Source organism: Lissotriton vulgaris, chromosome 8 (genome assembly GCF_964263255.1).
Source record: "Lissotriton vulgaris chromosome 8, aLisVul1.2, whole genome shotgun sequence".
NCBI lineage: Eukaryota > Metazoa > Chordata > Amphibia > Caudata > Salamandridae > Lissotriton > Lissotriton vulgaris.
Window position 1 is genome coordinate 1,569,836,510 of NC_141696.1, and position 13,591 is coordinate 1,569,850,100.

Consider the following 13,591-nt stretch of genomic DNA (forward strand, 5'->3'; position numbering starts at 1 on the left):
AGGAAAGGTCCTTGATGATTTTAAAAAGAGCTTTAGTTCCATTAGGCGCGTGTATAATTGAGCTGGCATAGAAATCTGCCTTGGCCCTGAGGATTTCCTCTTTATATTGCAATTGTATCCGTCTTAGATCGTTCTTGTCATCCTCACCATAACATTTTCTCCATTTTCTTACCGCCTTCTTGCGGAGCACACGGAGTTGTTTTAGCTCTTCATTGAACCACGGGGCCGAGATTTTGCTTCTGTTTTTTATAACCTTTATAGGGATTACCTGGTCCAAGGTGTCAGCTATGTGTTTAGTAAACACTTTATAGTTTTCTTCTACGGTCAGTGTGGGTTCATAGTAGGTGATGCCTAGGTCGGGTATTGGAGTTCCAGACTTAACTAGTTTTGCCCATTCCCTGCCCCTCCTATAGGAACTTTGCTGGCCAGCTCTGTCCCCGCAATGTGGCATCCCAATGCTAAAATGGATAAGATAATGGTCAGACCAGGTCTGAGGTACTATACTTAATATCCTTTTAGTGGACTGGTTGGACAATAGCAGGTCAAGGATATGTCCCCCCTGACGTGTTGAACCTTCCACCATCTGGGAAAGATTCAGGTCTATGCATGTTTGCCTCAGGTCACGCAGTTGACTATTGACATTCTCATCTTCCCAGAGATTGAAGTCTCCTAAAATAATCATGTTGGAGTGCGCCAGTGCCAGGTTGGTGATGGTGTCAAAGAAATTTTGATAGTGTGTGGTCCCACCTGGAGGTCTATAGCACAGCAGTCCTGTGATGAGATTCCCACTGGAAGAGTGTAGAGAGAACCCCAGCATTTCTACCCCCTCTACTTGATCTACCTGCAGGAGTCTAAAAATCCAGCTCCTCTTTAAAAATTACCCCCACGCCTCCTCCTCTGCCCGTGGTTCTAGGCTTGTGGAGAATTTTATAGCCACTAGGACAAGCACATCCTAGATCTACGGCTGAACCCTGCATTGGTCCAAGTCTCCATTAGAAACAGAGCGTCTAGTCCCATATCTTCTAACAGGCCTGATACCTCACTAGAATGTTCAACAAGGGACCGGCTATTAATCAGTCCCCTGATAAAGGTCTTTCCAGCCTTTCTCACACAGGCCAGGGCAGGAGTCGCTTTGCATTCTGCCTTACCAAGCTTCAGGAGTTGTTCTCTGCTATACTGACAGTAGTGGTTTCTGTTTCCTGCCGTCCCTTATTATGCTCGGTGGATCCTGTCTGCTTCTTGGTGTGCTGAGTGGGGGATCAGGTCCCTTTTGATCTCCTTGGGATACGTGCATTCCTTCTTTCTACTTCTCATGGGATGGGGGTGTCAGCCTCCTTATTCTCATGTTGCCTCACCAGATAATCTCCTGTGATCTTCAGTTGGCTTACCTGCCCTGCTCAGGCACCTTTTTATCCACACTGCTGCTAGTGGGGGTCCCCTCCAGTGGTGCTCAGCCTCCCTTCCTTGGAGAATGGCATGGTTGTTGGCTTTGAGCTGGTCGGCCTCCGTGGAGTAGCTGGTGGTATTTATTTATTTGAAAAGTTTTATATAGCGCGAACAAGATCTTTACAGATATCAGAGCGCTTTACAAGACAAGGGGGTGATAGAATAGTAGTACGTAATAGTTGAGGTAGTTAGGTACAGGTACATAGTTACATATGTATGTCACAATACAAGAGGTAGGTCAAAATAGAGGTAGTGTAGGTACAAGGTGCATGGTTAACAGGTGCGCCAATAATATAAAAGTACAAAAAGAAGGAGCATATACTTGTTTAAGCGTTCTCAAAATGCTTTTGGAAATAGCAAAAAGGTAGGAATAGTTGAGGTAGGTGAGTACAGGGAGCATAGTCATACAGGTGGATCAGTATTACAAGAGTAGGAATAGTTGAGGTGGTGTAGGTACAGTATGCAGAGTCAGACAGGTGCGTCAATAATATGGAGAAATACAAAGAGGCAACGTATACAATCAACTAAGTTGATAATACAAGAAATACACATAGTCCAAGGGGTCGGGCAGGTAGTCAGAGCGGATTCTTGAGAAATACCGAATAGTAGATCATGTGTATTTAGCCATGAGAATCTCTTTTACTTCTTTCTTAAAAAGTTTGTTGGAGGAGATGAGCCTGGTTTCAGGAGGGAGTGAGTTCCAGATCCTAGGCGCCATTCCTGAGAAGGAGCGTTTATATGTTTTTTCCTTCCAAAATCTACGAGGCTTCAACAGTAGATTGTTTGTGCTTCTAGTAGTTCTAGAGCCATAGAGATTGTCAGCTTTTGAGTGAGGTAGGCGGGTGAGTTCATGTGTACAGCCTTGTGTGTCATGCAGGCGATTTTCAGATGTATTCTGGCTTTAAAAGGCAGCCAGTTCAGGGATTTAAAGTCAGGTGAAATATGCGAGTGTTTTTTTGAGCCAGTGATGAGTCTCGCTGCAGCGTTAAGGGACGCTCTTAGGGGTGCCGTTGTAGTTAGTGGGAGTCCGCAGAGGGCGGTGCTTCCGTATTCTATGTGCGGGACGACTATGGATTGTACCACAGTTTGGAAGTCTTTGGCTGGAAGGAAGGGTTTAAGTTTTCTAAAGGTATTGATTTGGAAGTTCGCACCTTTGGTTGCCTTGCTGATGTGCTGCTGCATGTTGAGATTGGCGTCAAGTGGTATGCTTAACGATTTCGCTGAGTCTACGATGGTAGGTTGTACATTTAGAGCAGTTAGGTGATTAAACCATGATTGAGCGGTAGAGATTTTTGCGGGAGGTGCGATCAGGAGGAACTCGGTCTTCAGTGCATTGAGTTTGAGGTGATTCTCGGCAAGCCAGTATTGGGTGTTTCTGATCGTGGTGTTCAGAAGCATGATGTCCTTGGGAGATTGTATTTTGAGATAAAGTTGGGTGTCATCGGCATACATGTGAAAGTGCACGTTGGATGCTTGTAACAGGGTAGTGAGAGGTTCCATGACTAGATTGAACAGTGTTGGGGAGAGGGAGGATCCTTGAGGAACGCCTAGCGAAACAGGTACCGGAGAGGACATCAGGTTGTTGCTTTTGAATCTCTGAGACCGGTTGTGTAGAAAGGAAGTGAACCATTTGAGAACAGTTCCAGAAATGCCCATTCTTGTGTTTAGTAGTTCGAGTAGGTTCTCATGTTTAACTGTGTCGAATGCTGAAGAGAGATCAAGAAGGATGAGGAGGCAGGTATCGTTTTGGTCTAGGATTTGGAGAGCGTCGTCAACTATGTGGGTCATAGCAGTTTCGGTACTGTGCCCTGCTCGGAAGCCTGATTGATGAGTGTTGAGGAGATCAAACTTATCTGTGTGTTTAGTCAGTTGCAGCTGTACGCATTTTTCCAACAGTTTAGCGAGGGTGGGAATATTTGTAATAGGGCAGTAATTGTTTAGATCAGAGGGGTCTGCTGTTGTTTTTTTTAGTAGCGGTGTGACTTGACCGACTTTGAGGGCGTTCGGGATGGATCCTTGTTGAAGAGAGCTATTGATAATCTTAGTCCAGAGTGGGAGGAGCAAAGGGATAAAGTCTTTTACAGCGTTAGCAGGGAGGGGGTCAGTGAGGTGATTGGATGGTTTCAGGGTACTGAGCAATCTGCCGATTTCTTCTTCGGAATAGGTGCCAAAGGATGACCAAGTAGCATTATTCTTTGGTTCAGACATTGCTGTGTGTTGGGGGTTGGAGTAAAGGATTGCATCATTGAGGAGATCGCTTCTTTTGTTGTCTGTTTTTTGGTTTTTGCCGAATGTGGTTCCTCTGTATTTAGGTGACTCTCTTCTGTAGGGCGGTGCTGCCTGTGACCTTCAGGGTGTAGTGGGCTGTTGACTGGACCTTTGTTGCTACTAAGGAAGTTGGCTGTGGAGTGGATTCTTAAGTGAAGCACTCACTTGTCCCTGCAGAAAATCAAGGTCCGTGTGAAGCTGGGAGCTGCTCGTTGCTCGTTTTCCCTGACTGCCGCCTCCCCAAGGACTCGCTGGTGTGAGCGAGCTCTGCAATCGGCAGAGCCAGCCCAGCGCTCCCAGCTGGAGTCCTAGGGTCAGAGGCTTGGGCTTGGGCAAAAACTAAGTACTGCAAGCCGGGGGACTGCGAGGACCAGCAATCTCTAGGTTGCTCAGCTGGTTCCTCTTCCCCCGGCGGACACGCCCACGGACACGCCCACCGCCGGCAAGCACACAAGCACATAAACACCACCATTTCACCCGCGACGCGGGACGCGCGCGGGCGAAGACCGGGCTAAGAGCGGGCCGTTTTGTGGCCGTTCGGGGGCCGAAGGAGGCCGGGCTGGGCAACCCCCTTTCGCCCTAGGTATTAGATCTACTCATCGGTCCTCGCCTACCTCATCGGAGCCAGTAAGCCCTGCTTTGTATCTTTTTATTTGGGGATTACCAGTCTTTGCCCTAATTGGGGTCACTTATCATGCCTCCCGCTAAATCTGTAAAACCTTCGAAAAACTCTGTACAAACTCTCACAGCCATTGATCGCATGCTGCAGAGGACCATAGGAGCTGTGACAACAGTCATAAAACAGACTGAAAAACGTTTATCCCTACCTGCTGGAACATTACCCCCTCTGTCCAGTACTATTTTACCTGATATCACTAACATCTCCCAGGATTCGTACCTTTTGCCATCCTTTGTTTCTCTTCCCTGTGCTCCTCATATCGTACTGGATCCACTCACCCAAGACCAACCAAAGGAGGCTAGTCCTATGGATTTTCCCTCTCTTCACTCTACGGCCCTATCCTTTCCTTTGATCGATGATATCCTGGAATCTGTAGATGCTGTTAATAAAATTATTTCCCCGAAAAATCCCTCACCTACAAAAGCAATAATGGGGGATATCAGTATCCCCCTTCAGTTACGTGATCAAACCACTTCACCTCCCCCCATTATAGACCTAGTAGGGAGTGAGACTCAATCTCAGGAGCGCGGCCCCCAAAATATATCATTGCAAAAGCAGAAAAACAACTCTCCTACTACAGCTTTAAATACTAAGAACCCTCCTAACTCCAGAAAGAGGAAAAGGGACATAGAAACACATCAAGGTAGAAGGGCCAAAGCTAGTAAGAAAATGGTCCCTACAAGTAAACCCAATAAGAACGTAGTAGAAAAGCCCAACACCAATAAAATAAACATCATTAATGATCCACCAATACAAACCGCCCCAATTAAAGAGCTGGTAGAGAAGTTCGAACACTTGGTCACTTCCTTAATTTTACCCCTAGTTCATCGCTTAAAAATTATTACAGAAAAATTGGGTGAATTAGAAGTCACTACACAAACTAATGTGGAACTGACCAGACAACTTGTGAATCAGAGAGACAAGACCACAGGAGTTAGGAAACCCAATACGACTTCAGCCCCCACCGAGAAATCTGCTAGACCTGTAGACAAATCAGGGACTAATCAACAAAACTCCAACTCCTTAATTCAAAAACCCAGGTCGACCCAATTGCAATCAGGTCAGCCTCAAACCAACAACAGCAATTTAATTAAATTATCCGAAGGTGCGAATAATATAGGGGAAAAAACCAAAAGAGCAGACCCCGCAACAAAAAATCTTAATAAAAATCCTACAGACGCTCCAGTCCCTAGAAATAACCCCAATGCGGCAGAATTTACAAACACTGGGTCACCTCAAACATACAAAGGAACTAGACCAAAACGAGAGATACAAATTACTCTTCCACCGGAATCGGCCCCATTCGTGGCCATCCTGACCGGGGTCCCTGAGCTTCTACCGAATCAGTTCGAGGACTATGGGAGCCTCAAAAACAAAATAATATATTGGCTTAAAAAAAATCGTCCTTTGCCACCAAATATAAACGGGGATATTCTCCTTGTCAGAAGGGCTAAATGGCTGGGTCTTAGACCAAAAGACATCAGTGGGGATGTCATAATCATCAATTTTAGAGACTATAGAGTGATGAAATATCTAAGAGAGTGGTATCAGGAGAGAGATAACCTGGGCATCCAACTTCAGGAATTAACATACTTCTACCCTAGGTCTCTGGTAGCCATTAGGCCCCAGCAGGAACCTACTCAGTGGAATTATCAGAGGCACCAGAGACCTCAACATGAGGTTTACTATTATCCACTATCCCTATCAAATAGATATCAGGCACTGATGGGAGCAGATCTCTTAGACTGATGCACCCAGGGATCTTCCTCCCCCATACCCAGTCCGCAATTACAATCACTCATTGTAGATCCCCAAACATCAAGTCAATCATCATTACTATTGGTGGCAAACTTAATCCCCGAACCGGGCACCCAGGATAGGGGTATAGACCCACCCCATACCTCTCAAAATATCTCGTCCCATTTGGAATGCACAGAAACCCATATGTCTGTAGTCTCATGGAATGTGGCAGGTTTAGCAGGAAAGATTGATGACATACAATGGCAGGCGATCACAACAGTTCATCCTGTGATCGCGATCCAAGAAACATGGGCTACCGAGGCATTCCATATTCTGGGCTATAAAACTTTCTTTACCCCAGCTATAGCCAGCAGGAGAGGTAGGCCAAAGGGAGGTCTAACTATATATACATCTATAACCTCGGGCCCAGTGATTCAAAAAACACTTCTGGACGATAACTATTTTCAAATACTTCTTTCCACATGGGGTTCTCAGAAAAATCTATTAATCATAAATTTTTATAATAATATCCCACCTCAGGAAGCGGAAAACGTGCTTAAGAAACTGGATTCCACTCTTAATGGTATTGAAGAGTCATCAAAAGAGGATATGACAATTATATGGGTGGGGGACTTTAACTGCTCCTTATGTCCCTTGAGTACAAAGGGGGTGTGCGGTTGGGAGGGCGACGAAGAGGCGATGATTTATCATCACTTCTGTCATACAAAATTTGGAGATCAGATGAATAGGATCATGGGGCACTACTCCTTGGCTTTCACAAATGAGCTCTGTACTCCACCTAAACCGTTCACACCTACCTTTAATGGAAGAGGAGCCAACTCAATAATCGATTTTGCCCTATTTTCAGCACGGTATTCAGCTCAGGTAATTGATTGGCGTACTCTCGATTCACCTATGAGCGACCATTTTCCTATCCTTTCTATTTATAATTTCAAACTTAGCAACCAACTTCACCCTCTTGGCAGCTGTTATGACGTTACCCCGATTTTAGGTAAAAAAAATGGGTTTACAATCAAATGGGAAAAGGTAATCCCAGAAACCTTTAATAAAAACCTGATAAGCTCCTCTCTGGAAGATTTTAATATCTGTCTATCTCTAGATGAGGACCCACTAACTGTCCTTAGATCCTTTGGTAACATCTCAGGTAAAATTAAGGATAACCTTGTAAGAACCCAATCCAACAATCAAAAAGGTCCTTTTGGGTGGTTTGATAAGGAATGCAGAAGTGCCCTTACTGCATTAAAAAATACCCTGCATTGTAGCTCATCTACGAGAGTAGAGATCAGAACTGCGAGACGGAACTATCGCCTTGCCTTAAGCTTTAGGAAAAAAGAACTGAAATTAAAAGCGTGGGCTAACCTGCATGAAGCATGTAACAAAAGGGACAACGTTGCCTTTTGGAAGGCCGTGAGCGCTCCATTTTACCAGGAGCGAGCGGGCCCCTCAATAGACAACGCAATCTCAGCACAGAAATGGGTCCAACACTTCCAGAAACTTTATAGCTGTTCAGTCCCTATTGATGAGGACCACACGACTACAAGATCTACAAATGTAATAGAGGGTTTTAGCTTTCCAATAGATATTTCCTTTACCCTAGAAGAAGTTCAAAGAGCTTTAAAAGAAAGTCCAGCGGCAAAAGCGCCAGGACCAGATAAGGTCCCATTAGATGTTTTTAAAAATCTCCCTGACCTTTGGGCCCCAATTTTAACAAACGTCCTTAATTCCTCTAATAAAGTCGGATTCATCAAAACCTGGCAGGAGGCCATCCTGGTCCCTATACACAAAAAAGGGGATAGTGAAGTAGTGTGGCTCACTGGTTAGAGGCGGCAGACCCGAGAGCAGAGGACGGCCCGGGACCAGGGTTCGATTCCCGGCGCGGCAGGTTTCTGGACCAGGGTCAGTGGACTCGATAATTCTCTCGCCTCGGTGCCCACTCTGATCAGCGATCACACTCGGCAACTCTGGGCATTAGCTTGCCTCATCTTCACTAACGGCCCCCCAGACCGCCGGGGATGCCTGGTCTCACCCTGGAGATACCCATTAAGGGACCATCTCTCAGGGAAGCCAGGAAGGGTTTCGCGGCGGTCGAAGCGCCAGGACGCCTACGGGTAGCAGTGCGCTATATAAATGCCAACACACATAGAAATGATCCTGCCTGCTATAGGCCCATCTCGCTCTTAGATGGCCTAATGAAAACAGCAGGCAGAATCATCCTTACCAGGATGCAGGAGTGGCTCGAAGAAAAAGATATCCTATCTACAATGCAGTACGGCTTTACTAGAGGAAAGGGAACAATTGAACAAGGTTTAAATCTTGCCCTTATTATGTCAAAATATGTTCATGCCAAAAAGGTTAATTTGTACATAACATATGTAGATCTCAGTTCTGCTTTCGATTGTGTAAGGCATGACACCCTGTGGCAGATCTTAGAAGATATCGGTCTAGATAGCAGGATCATAATCTTTATCAAAGAACTCTACTCGGGGGCTGGTGCACGGGTGAGGTTCGGCAAGGGAGGCGAATGTTCGGATTTCTTCCCTATCCGCAGAGGAGTAAGGCAGGGGTGCATTCTTGCACCCCTGCTTTTTAATCTGTACATAAATGATGTGGGAACCTTGCTATCAGAGAAGTATAATCACTATCCAGTGATTAAAGGAAAACCCATACCCATACTCCTTTACGCCGACGATGCGGCTATCTTGTCACAGACTAAGAGAGGCCTGCAAAACGCAGTAAATACATTCTCTGAGTACATGAATAAGAGGGGTTTATCTATAAATGTGTCCAAGACTTTCACCATGTCCTGTGGCCCACGGAAACTCAGAGCTCCATGTAATATAAATTTGGATAATAAGTGTGTTGAATTAGCAGACATTTTCTGTTATCTTGGGGTTCATATGGACAGACAAGGTAATTGGAAACCAGCAGTGAAAGCAAGAGCGTTGGCATTCACTAAAGCAACGGGAGCTCTCCTCAACTTTGCGAAGAAGATTGGATCAAGGCCACCAAGGGAACTTTTACAAATTTACAAATCTAAATGTCTTTCCATTGGCACGTATGGGGCTGGGTTATGGGGGATACAGTCTGTGGAAATCATCCAACGAATAGAGAACAAATTCTTAAGGTATGTCTTGGCAGTGCCGCCCAGCACATCAATATATGTCCTGCATGCAGAATTGGCCATACAACATATCTCTGATACCATTAAGATGGCACCAATCTTATTGTGGCATAACATCTGGACCAACCCTGCCACAAATCTCAACAGAGCGGTAGCAGAGGACTGCCTGCAGTGCTGCGGGGTAAAAAACATCATGTGGCTTAATTATGTTAAGAGTCTGTGCTCTGAGATCGGCTGTCCAGAATATTTCTCTAACCCAGCCACCATGGACTCTATCTCCAGATCCGCGCTAAAGAAAATACTGACTGAACATTGTGAATCAAACAGATGGAAAACCCAAAGGGTCAAGATGTCAGTCAGAAATCACGATGAAGTGACACTTCATAGAAACATCCAGTTGTACCTTACTGTTGACCAACCCTTTTTTTATCGTAGAATATTAACATCTTTCCGATTTGAAACATTTTTCAGACTTATTACTCTTCCAAGGTGTAACGACTGGTCCAAAGCTAAACTAATTTGCCCCTGTGATAAGCTGTCAGTCCAATCCAATATTCACTGCACTTTATATTGCACTTTATACGCACTTCCAAGGCGACAAATATTACGGCCCCTTTTGATAAAGTGGGGCATAAGAAAATCGAGAGAAGCATATAATAAATTGCGATCCCTGGAAGATTACTATACAATTAATACTGTAATGATGTATTTAAGAGCAATATTGAAATACAGACGGGACATTACGCTAGAATAAGCAATGTTATATTGATGACACAACGGTTCTGCTCGAGGTTATGCTCTATTTATTACTGAATACATAATTCCCACATGTCGTTCCAATTTTAGCATATACATGGATTTTTTATACTGTTTTTGTAACAAGAATTAGTTTTTCTGCTTTCCTGATTGTATGTATGCTTTTATGAATTGTTTTTAACATTTCGAATAAAGCTTTTGAACTGAACTGAACTGAAGTGAAGCATTCTCTCATCCCACCAACCACTGGTTTATTTCTGCTGGTGTGCATCTGCTCACACTATGCTTCCATTTCATGGCTTGCCGGCTGCACAGTCATGGCGCCCTGGGCAGTGCCCAGACATTGAGGGAGGCTTGGATACTGGACCGCTGTCCCGGGTAGGGTGGGTGAGGTGTGGCCTCAGCATGTAATACTGTCTCCGAGATGATATCCAACTCACAGTAATGATTGTAATATGGAAGAGTAGGGCTGAAAGTAATGAAGATACCGGTAAGTAATCTGAGCATTTTAATTGGCTGAGCAAATCTCAACCTTCTGTACTTTGTGGCAGTGAAAGTTATGCTCTTACTAGAAACTCCCAGAAGGTTTTGTTAATTTGAAGCGGCCATTTACAGCCAAATAACCACAGTCTCTTTCTTTCCAGGTACCCAGCTGCTGTTGGACGCCTGCATGGAGAACAATGTGAAGTACTTCATCTATACGAGCAGTGTGGAGGCGATCGGTCCGAACATGAGAGGGGACCCTATCATCAATGGCAGCGAAGACCTAGTGTATGACAGTAATGACAGTTTCCCCTACAGCCAGAGCAAGCGCATCGCTGAGCAGTGTGTGCTGCAGGCCAACGGACAACAACAGAGCAACGGCACCAGCCTGGTGACCTGCGCCTTACGGTGCATGTACATCTTTGGAGAAGAAAGTCAGTTCTTGCAGATGCACCTGGATGGAGCCATTATGAACAGCGATGTCTTCCAGAGGTTCTCCCGGAAGGAGGCTGCTGTAAACCCTGCCTACGTGGGGAATGTGGCATGGGCACACCTTCAGGCCGCCAAAGCTATGAGGGACCCAGAGCGCGTATCCGGGATCGCTGGCCAGTTCTATTACATCTCAGACGACACCCCGCACATGAGCTACTCAGACTTAAACCATGAGCTGGGCAAGGAATTCGGCTTTGGGGTGGAGCCCAAGCTGTACATGCCCCTCTCGCTCCTCTATGCCTTTGCATTTGTGATGGAGGTGGTAAGCCTCTTGTTGAGCCCTTTCGTGAAATTTGTGCCACCGACCAACCGCCATCTGCTCACCTTGCTCAACACCCCATTCACCTTCTCCTACAAGAAAGCCCAAAATGACTTTGGTTACAAACCCCGCTATAGCTGGGATGATGCCAAGCGGATGACCTCCAACTGGATGGCGGCCCAGGTCCCACTACGCAGAGAGATTCTAAAGCAAAAAAAGAAACGTTAAAGTCTACGAGTAGCCCGTGGGGACGGAGACGACACACGCTGGACCTACTACTCTGCACTCTGCTTCTGGTGAATCAAGCCAGCTATATTTTTGATTCATGTGTTATTCCTCAGGGCGGACGCTAGCTCCATTGAAATGCCAAGCTGCATCCATAACCTCTTTCAGGAGGGTAACAAGACATTTCATTCTGAGAACTTCTGAAAGGGGCAAAATCACATAAGGATCTGCCACATAAAGCTATCAGAGAAGTCCAAGGACATGTGCCTGAAAATGTGGAACCAGTTCACTGTGACACTCACACAACACTCTCTTTGTCACCTCCCCTTTGTATAACCTGCATGTTTGACTCCGTTCACCACAGACTGCCTATTCCAGACCTGATGCTCCTTCTGAGGAGTGAAACTCCGTCCTCTAGTATTCCTTTGTCTGACTCCTCTTGATCACGAGACTTCTGGATATATGGCAGAGTTCTTGGGAGAAGCACTTGTCCAAAACATTCGATGTGGCGAGGACAGTCCTAACCTTTGCTACTTCCACCTAAGGAGTGTGTGTGGGGTAAATGGTGACTTAATACCTTATAGTGTCAAAGACTTGAGATGCAGCCAACATCTTAGGTGCCAATCAAAGAACTTGTCACAATCATTTGGGAAAGTGAACAGTCAATTGTGAGATGCCTAAACATGAAGCCCTATTCCTCAGGCTCTGTTACTACACATTCCATGGCATTGCACAGACTTGTGGCACAACAATCGCCAGATCAGCTTGGTGGTGGTGATGGTGAATGCGCCAAAAGAGATTTGAGCAATTGAAGAAGTTCTAGCACAAAGGGATGTATACCAGAGACTGGGGCGGGAGTCATGGCGCATGTGTGTGGTGTGTTCTGATAGGCTGCATTGGACGTTTCTGATTGGATGAATGAACAGGCCTATGGGAAGCAAGCAGAAGTACTCTTTAAACAGTTCTGTGTTGAACATGATGAATGAAAGACCAACCAGGCTAGAGCAGTGCCTTAAAGCAAGAGAGGAGCAATTTAATCCTGAGATTAATAAAGTATGGTTGCTGAATAAGTGTTAATTATTTAAGAAATGCATGGAGAGGACTCTTTGCCCACTTTAATTAATAATCCTCTAGTATGTATAGATTCATGTGACAACGGGGGTACAGGAGGAGCACTTGACTCTAGCTTTGGCATACAGGTGTAGTGTAGCTCCTATTTCCCTAATAGGCTCTGCGCATTGGAATAATATACACTATAGTTTTGGCATAGGTCAGTATGCCCCTATTGAGTATATTAAACTTAATTACTTTGCGCCAGATAACTCAGAGGCCATTAGAAACTCCTTGTAAACAAGAAGGGAGTAGTTTCTGGCAAACACATGAACATGACAACTTTGTTTCCCTTTAGAATCGGAACAGTCTCAGAATCGTGGAAACAGCAGATAACAGTTTCAGTCGGCTAATCATGCATGCTTAGTTTCTTCAGAGTTCCATAGAAAAAATAGACGGGCGTTTCAATAAATGGATTTATTGAACAGTCTTGTTTCCGTGTAAGAGATATAAGCTGTTACAATCGTAAGACAGTATGCAAGATATAATATGTACAGCATAAGCAGTAGAAAGAAATAATACTGCTCTAGCATTATCTTTTAGCGATGACACATATATTCATATACATAAATAACACAAGCTAAAAATGCGAGTACTCATAAGATGCTTCTCTAACAAGTTCTACCCCAGTGTTCCTAACCCAAGTGTAGTACATGGTAAGAAGTAGTGTAAAAAAAAATGTAAATTGATACTTGTATAGCGCACTACTCACCCGCAAGGGTCTCAAGGCGCTTGTACGAATACCGCTGTGGAACCCATCCTGGCTTTCCCTGTGAGGCGTCCACTCCTGGGCACCCCCAAGGTGGAGGCCAGGCATCCTTAACGTTGTGGGGGCCGTTGTGGAGATTAAGCAAGCTATTGCCCAGAGTTTCAGAGTGGGACTCCATGATTGGAATAGGCACAGAGGCAAGAATTATCAGGTCCGTGGAATTTTTGAGCCCAAGACCCCCCGAGGTGAGGAATTGAACCCTGGTCCCGGGCCAGACCTCTG

General features: G+C 45.2%; 1 protein-coding gene across 1 annotated transcript in view; it reads left to right on the plus strand.

Annotated features, from left to right (window-relative positions):
• The window catches only part of LOC147700438 (3 beta-hydroxysteroid dehydrogenase/Delta 5-->4-isomerase-like), a 176,463-nt gene extending 163,364 nt beyond the window's left edge, over positions 1-13,099 (plus strand). Inside the window, exon 3 of the mRNA XM_086935845.1 lies at positions 10,676-13,099. Coding sequence (XP_086791971.1) covers positions 10,676-11,493 — 818 coding nt within the window. The 3' untranslated portion in view covers positions 11,494-13,099. The remainder of the gene's footprint in view (positions 1-10,675) is intronic.
• Positions 13,100-13,591: the final 492 nt, after the last annotated feature.